This window comes from Chaetura pelagica, unplaced genomic scaffold (genome assembly GCF_000747805.2).
Source record: "Chaetura pelagica isolate M959 unplaced genomic scaffold, ChaPel_1.0 scaffold94, whole genome shotgun sequence".
NCBI classification, from domain to species: Eukaryota; Metazoa; Chordata; class Aves; order Apodiformes; family Apodidae; genus Chaetura; species Chaetura pelagica.
The window spans coordinates 925,284-949,861 of record NW_009952881.1 but is presented as its reverse complement, the minus strand read 5'-3'; the positions used below and the strand labels follow the sequence as shown (position 1 = coordinate 949,861).

Below are 24,578 nucleotides of genomic sequence, written 5' to 3'. Positions count from 1 at the left end.
AGCTGTACATAGATCATGAAAAATACTTTCCCCTCAGTTATCACCTGCCATCCTCTCCTTATTTCTTCTCTGCATGACCCTCCTTCTTCCTTCCTACCCTATTCCTCTGCCCTATAAAGAGAAACTGAAGTTTAATAGCTCAAACCAGACATTCTCCTATGCTACAGGCACTCTTAAGCATTTATGCATCTGCTGTCTTTATAGAAATAATTTTACATTAGATGTTTAAATTCAGATTTGGAACAAAAAACTATTAATAATTAATGTGAGTTGCTTTTCCTCCCCCACTCTTTTATATAATTTGAGCACTGCTTATAAGGAATTTTATCCATCCGTCTTTAAGCAGCACAGGCTGTTCCCATCACAAGGAATCCTGTGACCTTCCCAATTCCTTATGATTGTATACTACAAACACATCAGCAGAGGCACTTGTCCAGCATTTCCAGTTTCACTTTTAAAATGAATAGTTAAATACCATTTGGAAACAAATATTTCTGATTTTGGTCAGTAAGTCTCACACATTGTTCCTTCAACACTTCAAATAGAATCAGAAGCAAGAGTTGCTTGAATGACTGTATTCAGCAGCTAGCCAGATAGGTACTATTCCAAACATTTCAGTGAGTTTTAACATACTAAAGTCACTTACAATTCATCCCATTTAATCAAGTAGAAGAAGTTCTTGTACGTGCCAACCTTCTTGGAATGAACAGGTTTAAACAGATCTTTTCCATTATGGGTCAGAGAACAAACCAAGTAGTATTTTTCATAACTGGACAAGGAAAAGAAAGTAAATTAAACAAACAAAAAATCTACGAAAGGATGAATTTTATAAATTATAAATTACTCACTTTGATACCCAACCAGATGAAATCCCATGTGCAGCAAATATTGTGAACTGGAGGTGTTCTGTGGCAGTCCATGCTTCCTTAGCACTCCTGCTATCGTTTGGAGAAACTGCTGCAGAACTGCTACATGAATTCATGTGGAGTTGCAGAAGGGCCTCAACTGCTGTTGTTAACTGGTCTATATTGACTTTCAGAGGGTTTTCAGGCTGCAGTGAACCTAAATTGTAGTTTATCTTTAACACATATCTTCCTAAAATAGCCACTTGAAAGCAGTTTTAAAATAAAATAGAAAAACTTCACTCACCAGATGAGCTCTTGCTAGTGTCATCACCACATTTTAGGGACACCTACACAGTAAAGTTAGAGCAAATTTCAAAACCAAGAAACCTGTATTAATTTTCCATTGAAGTATCTTGTATAGAAATGATAATACATTTGAATTAGGCTCATATTTGCATTTATGTAATACATTTTTTTCCTCAAAGTTCCTCAAGAGTTAACTGACAGCATCCTAATTTCCATATTACACAGCGCCTATTCACCAAGCTCAAAGGTCACATTTTGTCAAGTCACAACTATTTTATCACCATTTACAACTCTTTCAAGAAACACAATACATTGGAATATTGCTCAGGGTACTCAATTTCTCTGAGCAGGAATACAACTCAGTCAGGGCTGTTATGGATGAAAGCAAAAGCTGTTGGCTCTATTACCCCATAATTTAAGTCTGAACAGCTCTTATGCCATTTATTAAGGTATCTTTTGTAGGCAGAGTTACTGTTCTGGTTTGGTGGGTTTTTTGGTAGCGGGGGAAGGTCCACAGGAGTGGCTCCGGTAAGAAGCTGAGAAGCTCCCCCTGCTTCCAAAACCCAGCCAAAGAGACATCAGAAGGACAACAGATGTGCCTCAGCAATTAACATACAGAAGAACAGCTATAACACCTGAGCAGAGGCACTTGAGAGAGAAGAGCTGTGCTGGGGAAGGAGAGCACTGCTGATGGTGGGTGAGGAAGAAGGTGCCCAAGCAGAAGTTTCCCTGCAACCCATGGCAGGATGGCAGCTGTCCTGTACTTGTGAAAGAATATGGTGGAACATTCCCTGAAGGTGCCAGGACGGGTGAACTTGGCCACTGGACTTGGATTTTGCAGCCAGAGGATTTGCTGCCAGTGGACTTTTGACTATGCAGCTGTGAAAGACCCCAGTGCCAGGGGAGTTTGTTCCCGAAGCAGCTGGTGACTCTGTGGGAAGCCCAGGCTGGAGAAGCTCCAGACCTCATGGGAAGGACTCATGAAGGAGAGGTTCGTGGAGGACTCTCTTCCATGGGAGGGACCCCATGGGGAAGCAGGGGAGGACTGTAAGGAATCCTTCTTCCTGAGGAGGGAGCAGCAGGAACCACCAGCCTGTGAACTGACTCTAAGCCCCATCCCCTGTCCCCCTGTGCTGCTGGGGGGAAGGAGGGAGAGAAACCAGGATCAAAGTGATTTGGGCCCAGGAAGAAGGGAAGGGTGGGAGTAACGTATGTAAGCTCTGCTCTTTGTGTTGTCCGAGTCCTGCGTGTGTTTGATTAGTGTGAAATTAAATTATTATTTTCCCCAAGTTGAGTCTGTTTTGCCCGTGACCTTAATCAGTGGAGAACCCTCCTTGTCCTTTGTCTCGACCCATGAGCTTTGTGCTTCTCATCCCAAAGCGTGTGTGTGTGGGAATTGAGTGGGTGGCCATTGTTGTTGTGTTGGGCCCAAAATCACTACAGTTACTGAATAAAAAACATCAAACAACTGAGAAAACTGAACAGCAAGTACTGTCACTTCATACTATCTGCTGTGTTTGCTTCTTTGTCTGCAAAACTGGAAATCTAAACATGATACAGTATTACAGCAATGTCTAGTTTCAACAAGGACACTCTTGAAGCAAAAGGTGAAAAATCATGGGAATTTACATCCCTTCTAATGAGGAAGGGTTTCAGGCCAAATTCAACTTCTAATAAAACTAAAACTTTTAATGAAAACTAAGTTTGTGATTTAAAAACAAAGCCCAGTGAACTTCTAATGGTTCAAATAAAGTCTAAGACGTTTGCCACAACTGCTGAAGAATGAAAGCTCTCCTTATGCTTTTAGTGTATTAATTATCTTGTCAACATTAAGTTTTAGCTATCAAAAAACTTCACATTCTTATGAAAAAAACATGCAGAAACTTAAGAAAAAAAAATCACACCATTTTTCCCTTTCACAATAACTGCTGTATGTTTCCACCATTACTTGTCAAGTAGCCCAAGTACTTTTGGATGACAGGATGCCAAACTTGAAGCAGCAGTATCCAAGTAATTTTCTACTTGACAGTCTACTGTTTTCTTTTACTTTTTGGCCACTTCTTCCAACCACACAACAGTTACTTAGAAAACAGCAAAAATGAAATCAACATCTTAGATAAGGTTTAGATGCAACTGGCTCCAGTCTTCACAGCAATTTCATTTCTGAAGGCAATCCAATATGCCTTCATACACATTCGCTTAAACGGTAAGGTTCATCACAAGAGAACTGCAGGGTTTTAATGATAATTTCTTTTTTTTTTTCTCAAATTATACTGGGATACCATTATTCTGGAAGTTATTTTTACACAGCAATCTAGTTATTTCTACAGCTTTCTCCTATCAAAAAGCAAACACTGAAGTAATATTTGATACACTGTATTTCAGTAAGTTTTCTTAATTTGTTTTCTGCATTTCCCCACAAGAATTTTAGTTCTTTTGACAACTCTATTTAGTGTGTGCATTTTGCAATACTTCCACCAGTATAACAAATATATTGTTGAACTAATGAAGCCAAAAAGGCATAGAACAGCACATAAATCACCACTCGTATAAGGCAGCAGGACAACAGAAACAGCAAGACTATTTAGTTTTTTTTATTAGCACACTGCTCCATTTAATGACTGTTTTTGATAACACGGCTTGACACCAATTCTGCTCAAGTGAATTTTTCACTGTAAGGCAGTTTTAGCACCAAAATCTGTGCTATTTTAAAGTTTTAAACTTTTGTCAATATGCTAAGGAATGCAGGAGCATGAACTGTTTAAGCTCTAAGATGCTACTGCTGTTCATATAAATACTGCACAGAAAATACACAATATGAACCCTTCCTTGAAGCATGAACGCATTGGGTTTAGAGGGCATGAGCTAGCTATCAGTATCCCTTGGGCAGAGCAAGTGGCATTTACTGTGACACAAGTTTGTAGTTACCAAACCCAAAAACTGTATTCTAAAATTAGTTTTTAGAAATGTCACTATTTAGAACAGCAAAGGATTCCAAAAGCAAGTGATTAATGCATAAATAGAAGATAAATGCACAAATAGAAGATATCAGGTTAAACAAAAATAAAATACATCACCCTGACTGAACTTTGCTGGTATTTGCAACTACCAAAGATTATTAAATAGTATTTAGTGTTAAAAAGCATACCTCAGAATGCAATTTATAGTGAGAAAGTTTACCTCTGCATTTTTAATCCTTGGAAGATTAACAGCTCTCCTGAGCTTCTTCACCGATTCCGTTATTGCTTGAGTCTCTACACAGTCCAATGTAGAACAGATTTTTCTGACAGTCTTAATTACATGATCTACTGCTTTATGCTGGTTCTAATAAAGAAAGTATGAAAGAACAGATTTATCTGATGACAATTGTGAAAACAGGCATTGCTTTCATTTTCTTTTCTTTTAGAATGAATAGCCAAGAAAATCTCATCAGGCACATCTCAACTACATTAAACTGCAGGGTAAAACCTCAGTATTATGAACTTCCTTATAGCTCATTTATTAACTTCAACAACATAGGAATAGTACACATTCTAGAATGGTGTCCCAGGAAACATAACAAGGCTTCCAACGATTATTTTTTTCCCCAACAACATTCAGTTACTGTGAGGAAGGAATGCTAAAGAAGCAGTATTTCCACTTCAGTCCTCTTACACATATAGGTTCAAATTACAATTACTCCACAGTATAGCTTACAGAATGGCACTTTATTTACTTCAATGTACTTTTGAAAAAAGTTTGTTGCAACTTTTGCTTTACGTATTTTCTAAATTAAAATGGTTCTTTCAGATGAAGGAATCTAAAATAGTCATCTTGAAGAAGTATTGCACACATAACAGGAACCTCTTTTGAAAGAAATAGATCAGCTTCTTATCAGAGTGAAAACGTTGGTCAGGCTGCTTAAGATCAATTTGAGATGCTCCTAAAATTCTCTTCCTTTTTCTCTTCAAATAGAAGAAAAGCCTCTTAATTTAAATCTAAAAAATCCTAGGTGGCTTGGTTTTTGTTTCTTAATATAAGCAAAGTGTTCAACCAATTTTAAAGAACAACTGAAGAAAATGAAAATATTTGTTTCAAAATAATGGTTTACTTTTTAAAGGCTTAACATATAGGTTTCTTTCAGAAAGTCAGAAAGCTATTTGAATTTTAAAAAATTGGTATTGGGATTACCTGACAACAACTTTGTCCTGGTAAGAAAATAACCATAGAAGTCAGAAGACATTGTAAATATTTAAGCCATACTTCCAAACATAACACTTGGAAGATAACAGCTGCTTGGGTAACATGAAAAGCAAAATTTCCACTGCTATTTTCCTCACAGGCTCTCAAATGAATGTCAACAAAAAGACAATAGGTAACTTTTTAAATTGTGCAACAATGTGAAATCAAAGGCTATAAACAAATGCATTTACAAATTACTTCACCCTGTTTCACTTTGATTAGGAAGCTGCAGCTACTGAGTATGTACAGGAATTCACTTCAGGACATAAGAAATGTTTCAAATGCAACAACTGCTGATATTTGGACCTAATCCTCATCACCTATAAGCTACACCTCCCATCCTCAAAATAGACTGTAGAAAGAGTAGAACACAAGTCTGAACTGAGATGTTTTACATTCTTCACCCTAGCTTGTGAAATCACAATTAAACAAGCAAGCTGAAGCAGCTGCAAGAGCAAAACAACAAAAACACCACCATATGGAGGAGAAGTAACAACTACTCTAACAAAAAGACTGTGTTCAAAACTACCCTTGAGAACACTGTGAATCACCATCAAGGGAATTAAAAAACATTAAGGGAATATGTAAATAGTGGACATCAGCTTGTTCAGACCTGCATTCCTGGAGAAGCAAACAAATGTAAAAGGAAACAAGAAGTATTGTAATTAAGTTACTAATTTCAAGACTGTTCTTATAGAAACTGTTTAAGTCTTCAAGTTACAGTACTAATTTCTAAAAGGAGAAGCTTATTTTAACTTCTGACAGTAAAACAGGTCATCTTCAGCTAGCTTTTGCATTTGGGAAATTATTCCAAACTGCTCCGCACACAAGCTGTTTTAAGCTACCTATCATACACCCAAACAGATAATTGTTTTGACACTGTGTTTTAAATTAATTCAGTCATGCAGAGTAAGATGTTATTACACTGGGTGGAAAACTTGTATGTTCCAAACATACTTCAATCATAATTCCCATTGTACACAACTATTACTGCTCACTTTTGTGTAGATTTTTATCCATTACCTACATCTCATTCGTGGCTGAGAACAACTGACGTACCTGGGATTCAGACCTTTTTTCCCTATTCCCCTGAATTAATCTCTTCCAGCATTTTTGAGGAAAAGTTAATTTTGCACCCCAGGACTCAGAAGATAGATTTCTACTTGTGACATACAGATAATAATTAGTTTGCAAGAATAGCTTGAAGAAAAGAGGAAAAGCAATCTAAAAACCCATGATCCCAAATTTCCATTTGATAGCTTGTTCAGATGTCAGTTTCTCCACGAACACCTGCAAGTCTTTTTTCCAACTATCTCATCAGCAAACTCTCTCATGCTACTTTTGGTTCAGAAAAAAAATTAAGATGCCCTTACCTCAGTTTTAAGAGCTATGTTAACATGCTTGTGATACACATCAAGAAGCTCATCAATAGAAGGCCTGCAAGAAATAGCAATTATTGAACACAAGTACAAGAGCGTAACATAACCTTGGTCAGAAATTCAGTGGTGGGCTTGAGTACCAAAATAAACACATAATATTACCTTATAATAGGCTCTCTGAAAGGCTTTTCTACTTTGTAGAGGTGTTTGGTTAGATGTATGGGTGTTCTGTCATCATCTTCCTGCAATAAAATACTACCTATTAAACCCAGTTCTCACCATTCTATAATTTGTAATACTGTTTTAGAAGTTACATTACTAGTAACTGTGGAGCAGAAGGGGAAAGAGATATGGTGATCTATTTTCTTCTTTGAAGAGATAACTAATTAATAGCCTATGAAACATGTACACACTGGGACAGGGGGAAGAGGGAAGAAACAGTGAGTCAAATATTTCTCCCTTCCTCTTTAATAGGCTCATACATACCTAAATAAAATAAAAAACTGTTCTCAATTTCTACTCAACTCTGAAACCCGCTGCTTCTCTTTCAGGCCTCAAGTCCAAATGCTTGCATATTTTTTTCCAGCTATAGTACTTGGTCTAGTAAGGGACATTACCTATATCATAGCCTTGCAAAAATTCAGTATATATCTCATTTCCTCTTAGTATGAGAGAATACAATTCCTAACACCAAGCAGACATACTAATTTGTTAATCAGACAAAAAGGATACACTGCAGGTACATTAGCTGTGATGCAAACTCCCAGTCTCCTGAAGATTTATACTTACTGTTCGAGCCAGATCTCTGCATATGACACTATGGGTCAAGAGCTGCAGCTTGATTTCCGTGTCCCACTTCCGACAGTTCTGAATATATTCATGGCTTCCTACACAGTGCTTACTGGTAAAGAAAAGAAAGCTATAGTTACACCAAAAATATGTTGTGTTCTTCAAAAAAACCTGTTGGCTCAAAGTAAGGAAATGGTAAATTAACCTCCACATCATACTTCTTGATCCGGTCTTTACTTCTGTAGAAGTTTTAGTATACTGTTACAGATACCTATACTTTTGCTAAAACTATTGTGACTAAAAATGAAACCAAATATTTTTACCAGAAAACTAATGTGGAGTCCTAAATTATTCACAGATTATTAGAAATCAGATTTTTTTTCTGAGTGCTGGGATTTGAAGAGGAGCTGAAAACTACAACATCCTTCTACAGTAAAGCTCTATAGAAATCTGCATCTGAAAACAACTGTTTCTGTTTAATACAACAAATACTAGAAGAAATTTTTAGGAAGGTGCTGAGAACCTACTTTGGTACATTCCAGAGCAACTCTGAAGACTTCTGATTCGTGTGCAAAATGTGACTCTTCTACATTTTTAAGATTTCTGCTTTCACACATGTAATTGTTAAAGATGTAACTGTGCCATGAAAAAGCATGAAGTTAAATATTAATGAAAAAGTTTGCTTACTTCTGTAAAACTTCTTCTTGGCCACAGACTTTGAGGATATAGCTGCCAAAGTCCACTTCACTCAAGTCATCATGCACCCAGCAAAGTGCCTGCATTATTATAAGCTCAACAGGGGAACTCACTGTTTAAAGAAATTACATCTAGAAGTTAAATATAAGTCGATAGCAGAGATATGAACAACTGTTCATTCACAAATTGTAGTTTTAAAATGGAATTTATTTGTATGCTCTTAGGAAAGACTCCTATGCTTCTATAATCTCCTCAATTTCAATTTGAGAATCAGTTTTTTGAGAATTTGTTTTTTCCTCCCTGCAAAGAAAGGCATCTTATAAAACTTGACTGTAGTTTAAGAAATGAAAAAAATCCTTTTTAACATAGGATACAGTATAATCACTTCACCAGAAGCACAACAGCAGCCCACAGTCTGTTTTGTAGGAATTTAAATTATGAGCCTTTTTTTTTTAAATTATAAATTAGCCTTATTCAGCAAGGAATTCAACTAGGTACATGATCTCAGAGCTGCTTAAAGTTTAAAAATCATTATCTGAAGAGTTGCAGAAGTAAATTCTCTAATTTTTTTGCTTTTGAGAAAGCATCAGCTGTAGCAGAGGCAAATCCTATGGAAAGTCCATTTTTCTTTTTCTTTCTGATGTGTCTAGGGCTATTTCCACGTCACACAGATCAGATTCCAGTAAGCATCACCAAGTTTTTGCAAAAATCAGCTCTTAAATACATCAGGCTCCAAAGGTTTTTTTGAGAACTGTCTCTGTCTTGATCCAGTGACTACAGAGCAAAAGAAACAGTCCCAGGCAAACTGAAAATCCATTCCTCCACAGCCACCAGCTGTCAACGTTGAAAAATACAGATACACTTTAATACCACAAACGTTCTTATCTCCTTAAAATAATTTGCAAGCAATGACACCTCTAAACTCTGTACCTTCAGAGTGGCGAGGTTTTTCCCACTTCAAGGACCTTCCTAATTTTCCCCAAATATATATATTTTTTAAGAAAGAAATGTTACTATGTTGGATACAAAGGGCTAATGTCACTATAATATTTCCCAGAAGATAATTCAAGAGCTTCATCTCATTAACAGGTGACTAAGTATCAAAAGCATCAAGGTATTTGACAACATATGAAGAATGAGCATGTGAAATTCAAAAAGGCATGATAAGAAGTATGAATTCCGAAAGAATTCAGAAACACTATTTAGCTCATTATCTAGACTATTTAACTTATTATTAATCTAGCATGAAACTGCTGCACTACCTTCAGGAAAGAATATGGTGCTTGATAAAAAGATGCAGTAACAGTTTATGGGCTATAGTTACAGGCTGCATCAGTGAAGGTCTGTCTGCTAGTCCTACAATGCCTAGCAGAGTAATGCAAAGATAATATCAGCACCTTATTCCCATCCTCTGTCTTATTGAAGGATATTCATTTTTTGTTGACTGCAATGATTGCTCAGGTAGACTTGTACTTCCATGTAAACTATAATAAATTAATGCAAAATTAATAGGTATACACAAATAAGCTCTAAAATTAATCTACTTTCCTCCCAACATTGAATTGTCAGAACACTGAAAGGCTGCAGTTCCTTCCAAGCAGGTCTCAAAGCCATACTAAAGTAGTTCTAGCATTAGGATACTGAACGATGCAAAAGTTTGACCAAGAACAGAAGGAATTAAAAAGAATAACTTTGAGTGATGAATACCTAGCTTTCACTAGCTATGGAAGACAAGTAGTTTAACTGTGATCAGATACATGAAGAAAGAAGAAAGTGCAAATAATGATTTGTGAGGCTAGAATACAAAACATATTCCAAGGTATTCACAAAACTTCTATAAATAAAGGGCTAAAGCCGTAACATTTTAACTTATGCTACCAAAGTCTTTCATAGGAAAGGGTTAAGCCTGTAATACTATGAAAGAGTAATCTTAAGGATGAAAAGCAGAAACCCTTCCTAGGCTACACTTACAATCCATCTCATTTCTTAACAAGGGAGTATTAAATCACAGCAGAATAAGGCCCAGCAAACTAATATAGAATGAAAACACCTATGCATTGAGAGCCTACTTTCCAGTAGAATAGTTAGTTTAAGTGAATAATAGTGCAACTTCATATATTTTGTTTGAGAACAGCCAACTTTCAGGGTTTGTAATCCCTGAGTCTCAGAAGCTTGGATTGCTTGTGAGGATTGTGAAAAAGGTAACTGAAGACCCTAATTCTGGGTCAGTGCCTCCATCAGAAAATATTTAGAAGCTGATAAAGTGAAATATTTATTTAGAAAGATAAGCCAAGCAAACCTGATGCACCATTCTGGCCCTGAGACCCAGGGATTACAAACCCTGAAAGTCATTGGCCTAAACTGAGTGTCCAGCCTCATCCCACCACTCTAAGTCTTACAAGCAAACTCTAATTTAAAAAGCAGAAACATACCATCACATGTAAAAGTTACTGGTTGCTGGAATTCTTCAATTTCTATAGAAACCTTGATACTGGCACTCTCCCCATTTATATTTCTTTGCAGCATGATTGGACTCAGCACAAAGCCTGGATTTGTTTGTTGATTAATGTAAGGAAACTTGGTCCTCAATCTGAAAGTAGAGAAGGTTTATGAAACATTGCAATGGATAAGTCTAAAACTAAAGCAAAATAACAAGGTAATAACCATAAGCCAGAATAGTAAATACTACCTTTTGCTCTTTACACAAACTGTATGTACAAAACGCCATTTAATTTTTCTACTCTTGACAGAACACTGCCCACAATAATTATACAAGTAGTAGTTAGAGGGACAGAAAACTTAGCTTATAATTAGACAGGTTTTCCATACAGCTTATATTTAATAGGTCACTGTTTACAAGACATACCCAGCTTCTGCAGAAGCTAAGTTCTAACACAGTTTTAAAAAAAACTAACCCATGGCATTTGTCTAAAGAGTTTTTAAGAGGGTAATTTTTTCTATGTACAAAACACCACAAAACTCTTTACATGTTTTAATTTTTTAAAATCTTACATGAATTTATACTAAGCAAAAATTGTGGAAGTTAATAGGCCTAAATTAAGGACAAGGCTTTTCTGTAGGACACAAAGTATAAGACATTCACCTAGGAACAAGCAGACAGTACTTGGATAGCTGTTATTTATTCTCTAATTATTTAACATAGATAAAATAATTTAACCCTAAGCTTCTGCTAACATTGAAGAAGTCCTATAGAAGATTAAAAAACAAAACTCATCTATAATGTTCACCTATTTGATCATCTTGATTACTGACAATTCCATGACTGAGCAAAAAAAAAAAAAAGGAATCTCTCTAACAAGACTTGTCCAGTCAAAAGTCCATCTGAATTTCAAGCACTGAGTCTGGAAAGTAAGGTCAACAGTTACACTTAACTAGAAACTGTTGCAGCAATCCTGTTTAATGTGAGCTTTCTCTTCATGCTATTCAGTGTGACCTCTCACTGGTTTTATGGAGTTTGCGTTTCATTCCACAGACATTTCTGTTTTAAAAAAGTAGCTGATACCCTTCAGATTCAAAAGATCTCTATTTCCCCCATTAGTTCTTGTCATTTGATCTTGATAGGGGAAAAAAAGGCAGGCTCGTTTTCTTCTCTAGGAAGAATACAACCAAAATTATCCTTCATTAAATTGTGGCAGTAAGCAAAAAATATAAGGGGCATTCTGGGTTATCAAGTCCTGTCTTCTTTGGTATGAACTTTAAAAAACTTCATCACCTGATCAGAGCAAGAAAAAGTGTGAAGGTTTTATTTGCTAAAGAATTCCAGTTGTGGAAGCAATAATAATGAAAACAAGGGTTAGAAATGCCATTGAATGATGGGCTTTAGTGAGGAGAAAGAGACTTCAAAAACTAAGGAAAAAAGACTTAAAATTCTTCCAAAAGAAACTTTATTAAAAATGCATAGAAGGAAATATCAACATATGGAAATAAAGATAAATAGTTTGAGGATTTAAAAGTATTACAAAAACAAGGAAAACAATGAAAGGAAAGTCAGGGGATGAAAAGAATAAAGAGGAAACATGATAACTAAAAAAACTTAGTACTGAACCATTTAACAAATCTGCCCCATCAAGCAAAAAATGTAGGACCTGCCCTCTCAACCTATCTGAAAATTATTGAACTTTTCTTTCTCTTCTGAAAGCTGATTTGTGTTCAGTAATTTCTTACTTTGTAACTGCTTGAGAAAAAGCTGACAGTTCTTGATTCTGCCCTTCAATTTCTTGGTGAAGCACATTTTCTGTCAGCATGCCAGTGGTCCCATTGTCTTTCTGCAACTCAAAAGATAATACAGTATTTAAATAGCTGCAAACATACTCCTATAGCCAGGAAAACCATATGTAGATGACAGATTTTGAGTCTAAAGTTAACTACTAGTTTCATGACTACTTCTATAAGGAGAAAAATATGTAACATTACTAAGCTGAAAACCAAAGATTCACTGGGCCAGTTACTCCTTTACAGAAGGTAATTTATTTGACAGCGTCATTATCAGTTGCAAGCATAACAGTTCTGAGCTCTCAGCAGTGACCTATTGCATAAGAATTTGGCTACATTTTGCTGAACCAGGAAAGACAGAAAAGTGCTTTTTTCCTTCGCTCTGCAATTCAGCCTTCAGTACAATCCCAGAAAGAACCATTACACATTAGTTCTGTTCATGACTACCTTTCCCTATAAAGCAGGAAAAGGTCAATTGCACACCGGATGGAAGTAGCATTCAGAACACTAAACTTAGAACTAATCTCATGGTATCAAATTATTCCTGATTTAATTCCTTATGCCATATGCTGCATCCAGCTCCCAAAAACATAAACCACTATTTGAAGAATATAATCTAAAAAACAATTGCTGAAACAGAACTGCAGTTTCAAACAACAAAATCTCATAAAATTAATAAATAAATAAAAATCACAAACTGCAGCAGTTTTAAGTCCTTACCTGTTCCTGATACAATTCACAATACAGCCACACGATAAACATCAGAAAGCAGCTGGAACAACCAGTGAGGCTAAGGTGGAACTCAATCATCTGTAGTCTAAACAGCCACCACTAGCTTGAAGCACCCATGGCACTCCAGCCAGACAGTCCCTAGAATAACTTGATCTCAAAGAATTTTCTCATGTGCAAACCCATGGCAAATTAGATCGTCTCAGAAAAGGGGTCAGATCTGTAACATGCAGAGCTAGGAACTGTCAGGTCTTTTTCTTTTACAACTTTTTTTGCTCTTATTAACTTCTTTAAGCATTGTAGCATAAACACAGAAGGAATCATATACACAACCCATAACTGCCACTTGTATTACATTTAAGCCTAGTTATTTCAGCTAAAATATAGCTTTCATGAACACCGATCAATTCAAAAGATTTAATTATATATAATTGGGGATTAGTCATCCATGGAAAGCAATTAGAGCAGGAAACTGTAAAGCCACAAAACCTGGAATGAGATTCAGGAGCATATACAATACCTTGAATTTAAAAAGGTTCTTTCATTCTAACATATCACACAAGTTGTATCACAAAAATACTTACAGGCAACTGCATATGACCAGCTGACAAACCTGTGCCATTGTAACTAGTATTTATTAAGTAATTACACAATAACAAAAAAATCATACAAGGAAACAGGAAGTTAAGATACCAGGTGAATGGTAAACACCTTTGCTACAGATTCAACTAACTGCTGCTCAGCACTCACCAACAGACTCAGTCATTTCAAGTCAAGAAGCTAGCTGTAGAAATGTCAGATTTTCTCTATTTAAGAACTCTTTTTTAAAGAAGTTAAGTAATACTTCAAGTAAGTACTCAAAGCACTTTGCAATTCTAATCAGAGTTTAAAAGCAATACACAAGGGGATTACTTGAAGCCACACCAGTGATGCAACATTGTCACATCATGCCACTATGTGACCCGCTGGAATTACTTACAGCAAAATTTGCAGGTTATTCTGTTAAATTCACAGGAGTTTAGGGAACTACAGAGCACTTCCACATACACATGCTTAGCCAGGGTAAACAATAAATTCTAATGTAATGAACAAATTTAAAAAACAGGTTTCTTTAGGTTACCAATAGCTTAGGGTCACATTTGGCTAAGGAGAGAAACCTAATGTTAACTCAAATATGTATTGCTGGAAATTACCTCCTACTGGAAAGTTAAGAAGATTAAATACATCCTTGCTTTTTTAGTTGAATTTCAAAACTATTTCTTGGTCACTTTTGGAAGGTAATTTCAGGAGGACAAGCTTTGATTAACTAAGAAATCTATTTAAAAATCCACCAGACTCAGATAATAGTAGGCTGAGCAACAAATAGGATTTGAATTTCTCTAACTTCCAGATGAGCAAACCTAGAAGGTGAAAAAGCTATCAGTCAAACAGGAAATAACTTGTAAGAAAGGACTTTGGGCCAAACTAGATAAATAGTTCATATCAGGACTATCTGCAAAAATAGAAGTGGTCTGCAAATACAATTACTCTTAACAATAGAAAAAAAAAACAAACAAACCCCAGTAAATTACACAGAGTCAAGATAAATTAAATCCCATATGTATCTAAAGCCACAAACCAGTTCTGCTCTGCGGAGAGAAAAGGTAGAAGACACCACCTAAGACAGGATAAAATTACAGTTTTGCCTCCGTTTTCAGAAAGAAGAGTGACAAACACTGAAGTATTTAAAGGAGAATACTAAACGTATAAGTGCTTCATCAAGTATGAAGCAAAGCTCAAAATGATCTATTGATTCAATGGATTAAATGTGCTGTAATAGTGAGACTTTAAGTTATCCAAGGGAAAAAATTGTTCAGACTAGTTAACATGCAAGACTTCAGAATATGCTTTGGGGAGAATATACACCTGGAAATAAGTGGGATAAAAGAAAAGAGAATTGCCAAAAATAGTGGCTAAATAACTCAGCGTCATACTATACAGCACCTGAAATACTACGTGCAGCTTTGGTCCCCACTATACACAAAAGATGTGAACAGGCTGGAGAGGGTCCAAAGAAGGGCCATGAAGATGATCAAAGCACTGGGAAGTCTGCCACATGAAGAAAGGCTGAGAGAACTGGGTTTGTTCAGCCTTGAGAAAAGAAGGCTTCATTGCCATGTTCCAATACTAAACGGGTGGCTACAGAGACTGCCTTTTTACAAAGAGTCACATGGAGAAGACACCCAGGGATACTGGGTAAAAGTTACTCCTGGGGAGATTCTGATTGGACAAAAGAGGAAAATTTTTCACAATAAGAACAATCAACCATTGGAACAATCTCCCCAGGGAAGTAGTGAATTCCCAGGTATTGGACACCTCTAAAATTCAGCTGGCCAGGATGGGCAAAAGATAAAACAAAAGCCACAGGTTATGCTGAAAGGATACCCATTTGAAGGATGTGTCTTTATACCTACTTACTATCTTCTTTAATAACTCAGTACAAGCACCTGAAACACCCCTGCTGATAATTTACAGTCCTGCATCATCAGCTAACTTTATAAAACACACAAGAACTGGCGCATTATGCCCAAACTAGTTAACCGCAGACTGAAGGAATCCAAGTGGAAAGAAAGTAAATCTCAAACCTTCAAGTGGGCATTCACTGCAGGAGTCTGCTATAAACAAATAATTTCCTTGAAAAAAATGATAGCTTAAGAAAATCAGATATAATTGACTGAAAACTAGATGACTGATAAGAATAGTGAGGTCTGGAATAGCCTTTAAATCAAAAGTAGCAGGAGGAAAAGACCACAGGTGAAGGCAGAGCTTGAGCATTTTATGAATTAGTTAGCACACAATCTACAAATAGCATGGGATCAGACCTGATGAACAGGAAAGATCCTTTTAAATCCTGCATTCTTGGAAAAAACCTCCCGAATTTATAAAAACATTTCATTCAGCAACAGTCAGATATTACTTTCTACAAACAACACCTCAGAAGCACTAACCCAACATAGTCTAGCTATTCCAGTCAACAGTTACTTTACAACCAACGAAACTTCAGAGGAAAACTAATGAACACATCACTTGATCACATGGCAAACTGAAGCAGCAAACTGTTTAAATAGTCTAAATTTACATGCCTCTACAAATACTAGGAAATAACTGAGCTTGCATATCACAGCTCATCAGTGACTGGAAAAAAAGAAAATTAAGCTAGACCCAAGATAGATCTTCACACATATAACACTGAAAATGCAATCCCTCAAAAACAGAGGTGAAGGATTTTTTTGGGGGTTTAGGGTTTTTTTTGGTCCTTCTCCACTGGCTTCTATTAAAACTTTTGCCAGAATACTGACAACCAGCCCAGAAAAACAGGAAATCTTTCAAACGAGGAGCCAAAAATTTCACTTTAATGGAAATTCAGACAGCCCTTTAAGCCAAAGTCCAGTAAATATTCCTTTTTCTGAGAAAAAACCTCCCTCAACCTGAGGGGGAGGGAAGAATTAAGGAACAATTTTGGAAATAACCTTGACTGATAAAAGTTGGGTTTTATGGCATGTCCCTACCCTATGAAAAACGCCTAGAAAGACAATACATAAGATTCAAAACAGATGCAAACCTATGTCTCCAAGGCAAACAGATCTTTTACCTTCCCCCCTCAACACAATTTTTCCTGCCATTTCCACCCTTGCCAGCATGCTGACTTTTCCACTGAAGATTCCTTCCTTAGCCTTTGTACTCTGTCTAGCAAAAAACAAAAACACAGAAGTATTCATATTCACTTTCAAGTAAGGTAACTAATCTCACAGAAAGAATTTTAAAAAGATAGGAACCGATAAATAATCTATAGTCATTTACTGGACTTGGGAAAGGGTGGGGTGCACTTATGGGGGCATAACTAATCAGATGAGATTGCTACAGTATTGATCTTCTGCTGTACAGCTTAGTTTTGATAGAGACTGTATATGCTCAGCGTCCAGAAAGATGTGTGTCATAAATAAAGCCTCTTTTGACATTTTTGTCTTGAAATTTTGAGGGAAGTGATCCTGATCATAGAGCAGAAATCACCCTTTTGCCCTGCCAGGTAAAAGTAACATCAAGCAAAGATGGTTTTTGTTCTTCCAGAACAGAAACACAGGGTTTCTGACCCAGCAGGTATCCCATCTTCCAGGACAGTATAACCAAAGAGTTGGGCTACAATCTTTCTAGCATTTCTGCAGAGAAGGAAAGATTTCTACCTATGAAAGAGAATGACAGTGGTCTGTGAAAGACTGCAAGCGATATTGGGAGGGCAGAAAAGAGTTTTCACTATGCCACCTTTCTATTTTACCTATTTATTATTTTTAAAAAGCTAACAGGTTCAAATATAAGACAAAAAAATAATTTATTCCAATACCTGAGATAGAGTGCTCAAGACAAAGCTTTCAGCATCTAACTTGCCACCTTTTTCTTTTGTTTTTATTTTGCTCTTTAATGCAAGTATTTATCAATATGATTTAAATACTGAATTGTTCTCAAGACTATTTCCATTTATTTTTGTAGTGTGTTGAAAAAAACTAATTTCCTCAGTAAATGTGGAAAGATTACATAAGGACAAAGTTCCTTTGGCATTTAGTTCAGTAGCAATGTTCAGTTTTCTGAATATCACTAATACATACATACGCCAGTAACATCGTATTATTTGGACACTGCTCAAGCCAAGTAATATTTAACAAACAAATCCAGACCTTAAAGTGTCTTTAAATACTGTGATTAGACTTCACTATTATGCTGAAATTTAAAAATACTGTTTTACATACCTGTGATGTTTGGCCGGGTAACTTTGCAAGTTGCGTTGTTCGCATGTTTAAGGACTGGCTCCTTGTAACTGTTGCCCCAGAAGACTTCCCATTAACCTTTCTTTCCAGATGACACGTTACTAACAGCTTTTCTTCTAACAGCACAGCATCCCACGGATCTTCAGCACTCATACTTGAAGCTCTCTCTCCATCATTCTCTGCCTTATTTAAAGCCTCCACACTATCTACTTTTGGTTTACTTAAGGGATCCAAATCTAACCAATCAAATTTACTAACATCCCTGCAGCTTTCTGAGGCTGGCAGGTTAGAAACTGCAGACTTTATAGCAGTCATTTCTAAGTCCGTGCTTGACTTCCCATTTCTCAGAAATTCAGAGGTGCTTGCAATTTTGTCAAATACTTTTGCCATTTCTGGTGTAAGTACTGGAGGATATATGGGTAGGCTTCCTTGTGGATGGAAAGGTGTAGTAGCTGCCAATGGGTATGAAATGTATTGCGACTGTCTTGGAAGACCAAGATAAATAGGTTCTCTAGAGTGATAGGAGGAAATACTTGGATGGAATCCATTTTGAAATACACCAGCAGTCTGTTTTGTGTAAGGAGCTGAGGGGTAAATAGGAGGTAAAGTGCATGTCACAGGTGCTGGTAGCCCAGGCGTCCACTGTCTTCTCTGACCTGTAGGCCCAAGATAAAATTGCGAAGACACAGATGGGCTCAAAATCGGACTTGCTGGTAACGTAGGTACTTTACTAGATTCAAAACTGTCATCCAGCAGCAGCTTTTCTAGTTCAGCATGAGTAAGCTTCTCTATGTCAATGGTACTTAGTTTATCTTCCATGCTCTTGGCATCAGACTCTGGAAACACCATGAGATCATGGTCCTGTTTGTTATGAGTCTGTGCTTTTTGTCTGGTGCTGCTTAAAGAATGAAAAGTTTGTTTATTACCAGCTACACTTCTTTCTTTCTGCATCTTAGCTAATGCCTCAGCTTCCATCTGCAATGCCTCCTCTTTGTCCACATCTTTTGACCTCATGGATGCCAAAGGTGAGGAGCGCTGTTTAAATCCATTGCTACTGGATATCTGGGCCATACCGCAAGAGCAGATGTCCATTTAAAAAAGCAACACTTCCCTTGTACTGGCTGTCCAGCCTTGGCTTCAGGATAGCTTTAGCAGATCTGAAAAGGAAATTAAACATTAGAAATGTGTAAAAGAAATCTTACAAGGAGAACTGCTAAATCATGTATCACTAATCAATGAGGTTGCACACATCCTTCTGAAACCCAGGACATAAAATTGTAAAAACACTGAGATGTTTTTCTTTTTGGAGTCATACTTGAAAAGAGAAGACACAGAACTAAATGCACTAACTTAGAATTCTATGAGACCTATGTATATATATATTTTACTATACTTATTACTAGTACTTACCAGGTGGTAGAATAAGTACTCGAGTTTCTTTCTGGATCATAGAATCATAGAATTCAGTTAATGGTGACAGATAAATGTTGCCATCTACAAAAAGTTTTCACCTCCAGTGTTCCCCCAGATTACCTTCTCTGTTTCTCTTCCAAATCTATCAGTCCACTGATAGCAACATGCCTTGGTCTTTGTTTCCAACATTAGACCAAATGTATAACTTATAGAATCATAGAATCATAGAATCATAGAATCTTAGGGGCTGGAAGGGACCTCGAGAGATCATCTAGTCCAACCCCCCTGCCAGAGCAGGGTCACCTAGAGTACATCACACAGGAACTCATCCAGGTGGGTTTTGAATGTCTCCAGTGAGGGAGACTCCACAACCTCCCTGGGCAGTCTGTTCCAGTGCTCTGTCACTCTTACAGTAAAAAAATTTTTTCGGATATTCACCTTGAACCTCCTATGCTCCAATTTACACCCATTACCCCTTGTCCTATCACTGGTCATCACTGAGAAAAGCCTAACTCCGTCCCCCTGACACTCACCCCTTACATATTTGTAAACATTGATGAGGTCACCCCTCAGTCTCCTTTTCTCCAAGCTAAAGAGACCCAGCTCCCTCAGCCTTTCCTCATAAGGGAGATGTTCCACTCCCTTAATCATCTTCGTAGCTCTGCGCTGGACTCTTTCGAGCAGTTCCCTGTCCTTCTTGAACTGAGGGGCCCAGAACTGGACACAATACTCCAGATGTGGCCTCACCAATGCAGAATAGAGGGGGAGGAGAACCTCTCTTGACCTACTAACCACACCCTTTCTAATGCACCCCAGGATGCCATTGGCCTTCTTGGCCACAAGGGCACATTGCTGGCTCATGGTCATCCTCCTGTCTACCAGGACCCCCAGGTCTCTTTCACCTACACTACTCTCCACCAGTTCAGCCCTCAACCTGTACTGGGACATGGTGTTGTTCTTCCCCAAATGTAAAACTCTACACTTCCCCTTGTTGAATTTCATCATGTTTCTCCCTGCCCAACTCTCCAGCCTATCTAAGTCTCTCTGAATGGCAGCACAGCCTTCTGGTGTGTCAGCCACTCCTCCCAGTTTAGTGTCATCAGCAAACTTGCTGAGGGTACATTCTATACCCTCATCCAGGTCGTTGATGAAGATGTTGAACACCGGCCCCAGTACCGACCCCTGTGGGACTCCACTAGTCACACACCTCCAACCAGATTCTGCCCCATTGACTACAACTCTCTGACTCCTTCCTTTCAACCAGTTCCTAATCCACCTCACTACTTGATCACCAAACCCATACCTGATCAACTTATCTACAAGGATGCTGTGGGAGACGGTGTCAAATGCTTTACTGAAATCAAGTGGATCACTAAACCTAAGACAAAGAAAAGCTACATTCAGGTACCTAACTACTTTCATATTTGAGCAATTCTGCACACTCAGCCAGATTCAATCTCAGAAGTAGAAAACAGACTAAAGACTATACAAAAACCTAGCACTGATAAAACACATTAATTAAGAAGATTTCCAGTTTACTCCAATATATTAAAAAACCTGCAGATCTATCAAACTGCTGTACCATGATTATAATGGTCATAGTGATGCTGAACAATCCCCTTTCCTTTGGGAAGTTTCATCATACTTTACCCTCTTAACAACAGAAATAATGCTCATGAAACAGTAATACTTGGACAAGCAAAATAAGGGATTTAAGTACAGCTGTTCATTAATTAATCACTTTAACAGGCCCTTAAAGGAAGTTGTCATCCACCACAAAAGTGACATCTTACATTTTCAATTCCAATCTGCTCAGTACTATTATACAACTTCCAATATTCACCACAATATCTATGTTACCACAAAATCTATGTTATTTTTTAATATTATTTCTACTTTATTCACACAGACAGGTTAGACTTGAGTTCAGGAGATAAGATGTCTTCCAGCAACAGCTAATAAGCATACCAAAGAGTGAGATAAAAATCATTAATAATGAGTTTCTGCTAGAAGAATTAAAGAGCAATCCTCATTAAAACACAGATCCACTGAACTAGATGGGCCCGTTAGATGTAAATCATCACATGTTCAAGTCATGCAACAATCTACAAATTCAGAGAGTTCTCTGCAGCAAATAATGTACAAAACTGAAAAGTCGCTTTATGTTCCCTAGCTATTTACACCCATTAGATGTTGTGGTTTTTTTCCTTGAATCAGATCAGACATATGTGCTTTAAACAAACTGATTGTACATCTGTGGACTCACCACATACACACTAAGATGGTGAACAGATTTCCAACAGATTCCTTAAATTCTTTAAGACTCTGACTAAGTTTTTATCTACTTCCTTTCAGTGGCTTATATTATGAAGGACAGACATCATTATGAAAGGTTCTATACATTTCAGCTAAGTCTTAAAATATTAATTCAGACAAAACTCTTCACATAGCAAGATTAAATAAGAGCTGATGTTACACATACCAAGACAAGATTTAAATGAAAGAGGGTGCCTCCAGAAAGACTGGAACAATGACAGACTAACAAAGTTATATAACCCTGAAAACCACACAGCTGAAGTCCTGGTGAATGAAGTCTTAAAGAAGAGCTTTGGAGGTTACTAGTATGTATCCCTTTCATGAGATAACAATATGCAACACAGGTGAAGTCTACAGAAAAAAACAGACACTAGATACTTTTCCATACAATATATTAAGCTGTGGAGTTTGACATTCATTAAAGCCACAACTATCACAATCAGTAAGAAGCCCTGTCCTATCTACTGCCTATTTGCTCAGCTGAGTGCAGAACCCAATCAAGAAAGTGCTTAAAAAAACCCAACAAAACCAAATCACAACAAACCCCAAACTTTTTTGCTGAGTTCCTTTACAGACAGTGCAGGCAGGTCCTGGTCACATCTACAGCACAGCTGTGGCCTTCAGTGCCATTCAGTTATTTACTATCCTCCTGTTAGTAGGACAGTCATTCTAAACCTTCTCCTGAAGACATACCAAGTATTTTGTAGATGGTCTAAGCCTACTAGCCACAGATAACCACCTAACTAGAACTCTAATACACTTCACACCAACTGCTCAGGCCACCTGGACAGCTAAGCAAGCTTTAATCACTTCATTAACTTACAGCTTATTAAAATTGCTATGTCAAATTCTCAGATGCAGGAACACTGTGACTTATGAAGTCCTCTCAAAAATTCCTGTGTGGCTTTTCCAAGAAGCAGCAGCATGTGTTAAGTGCAGTTCTCAGTCTTGTTACCTAAGGATTATAAATAGAGGCATTTTTTTCTTCTTGAATGTTATAAAAAAAAAAGAAATAGAAACATACTTTGAAACTGTTCAGAACTGTTTGGGATACAGCTTTGAAGCGTATTATCAACACACTGGTGTTACTTGATAACTGCAGCAGCAAGTGATTTTTTTTTCTTAAGGAAAAAATATAAAGATTACATGATCTCCAAACTGTAACAACAATGCTGGCTCCTTAAAAAACTAGGAAACCTCATTTTTCTACCGAAATTGACAGCTTGGACCTCCATACTCAGTGAGTCTCCTACTCGCAAGAAATCACTGTTCCACAAAGTCACAGCTGCAGATAAACATACATTCCTTAGCACCCAGAAACATGGTGCACAGGTACTGCAGCACATTCATTCACAACATCGAGAATCCTCATCACTCAGTAAGTGTTTATTTTACAGTATCACAAAGTGCTGCATTTTTGTCAGTGTATGATTGCACTGACAAGACCAGTAACCACTACTGTTCAAGACAGAAGAATTTTATTATTAATGGAAATCTGAAAAGTTGAATTTTATTTTTTTTTACAAGACAGTCACATCAGTATTGATAAATACAGCAATCAAATTAGGTCTAAGTCCTGTCATTGGAAAACTTCTAAAACCAAATCAGTAGATAAATTTCTGGAAAGTTTTATAAACAGACTGCAGTTTTCCAACAGTTTGAAGCTAAAAACCATTACGATAAATCTGATACAACTGTAATAGCTTTAACAAAACTTTATCCTGCATACCAGTTTTAAACAGCAAATTTACATGATAAAACATTAGAAGAAAAGCTCCCCAGGCATAAGCATGATTAAAATATAGACTTTCTTTTAACTGCTAGGTACACCATCTGAGCTGACATTTTCAAGTAAGTTTAGCTTCACTTTGAACTTCTGACTTTGTAGCCATCTAAGTTCAAAGGCAGAATGAGCAGAATGTAAACTTCTCCAATGTTTACAGAGATGTGCAAATTCCATTTGGTCCATCTATCAGCAGGGAATTCCTCTCAAGGACTCAAAAGAACATGTTTCAATTCCCAGAAACAGAAAAAACAAGGATCTGAACCATTACTGACCATACCATAGGAATTCACAAGAAATTTGCAACAACTGGAAGCCGCCATGAGACCTTGAAGGCATCCTTCAAGAGTCAGTATTGTTCTCATCTCAACTGCAGCACACTATTTCAAGTAACAGTAATAATCAGTTTTCAACTGTCAATCTGTTCACCTTCAAGAGAAAAACTCTCTCTCAAAGAACAGGTCAAATGCTTTTTTCTTAAAAATAAAACACAAACACAAAAAAACCCAAAAACTAGAAGCAACTGAAGAGAAAACAGAGATTTGAATGTAATAAAACAATTTCCTACACCACTTATTTCTCCCCTAAATTTGACATTAAATGGACACATTCACACTTTATACAAAGTTGTATTTACACTGCCCTAGGAGTAAGTCACAATTACTGTTTGCTTTGTTTAAAAGCAGGTCTAAAAATCTCAACCACCCAATTTATCTACAGCCTTCATGAAAGGTAATCTGTTTCTTGGAGTGAGATTCAGTTAAGTTTAAGCAATATTTTCTTAAAGTATTTGAACAGAAGTGATCAGACAATAATGCAGACCTCTTTTTCTGCCTCCATTGTAGCACTTGCCCTAAGAGCAATGCTTCCTTGATGGCAATTATGAATAAATGTATTTAGAGGCTCTAGAATTACTTTCCTCAGTCAAGTACCTACATATTGCTATGCAATCTTATTTAATCAAGTACTATCCATTATTCATTATTTCAAAAGAGTAAAATGCTCTTTTTAGAAACATAATACAGCAATGAAATATATTAAGAACCAAGGAACAATCTAACCATCTCCT

General features: G+C 37.0%; 1 protein-coding gene across 1 annotated transcript in view; it reads right to left on the bottom strand.

Annotated features, from left to right (window-relative positions):
- PIK3C2A (phosphatidylinositol-4-phosphate 3-kinase, catalytic subunit type 2 alpha) overlaps nt 1-19,148 on the bottom strand; it is a 40,119-nt gene extending 20,971 nt beyond the window's left edge. The window contains exons 1-11 of the mRNA XM_009995396.1: nt 17,980-19,148; nt 12,422-12,522; nt 10,669-10,826; nt 8,228-8,348; nt 7,541-7,652; nt 6,914-6,993; nt 6,746-6,809; nt 4,332-4,475; nt 1,150-1,192; nt 849-1,062; nt 647-769 (exon numbers count right to left, since the gene is read on the bottom strand). Of these exons, the coding sequence (XP_009993698.1) occupies nt 647-769; nt 849-1,062; nt 1,150-1,192; nt 4,332-4,475; nt 6,746-6,809; nt 6,914-6,993; nt 7,541-7,652; nt 8,228-8,348; nt 10,669-10,826; nt 12,422-12,522; nt 17,980-19,089 (2,270 nt within the window). The 5' untranslated portion in view covers nt 19,090-19,148. The remainder of the gene's footprint in view (nt 1-646; nt 770-848; nt 1,063-1,149; nt 1,193-4,331; nt 4,476-6,745; nt 6,810-6,913; nt 6,994-7,540; nt 7,653-8,227; nt 8,349-10,668; nt 10,827-12,421; nt 12,523-17,979) is intronic.
- Nucleotides 19,149-24,578: the final 5,430 nt, after the last annotated feature.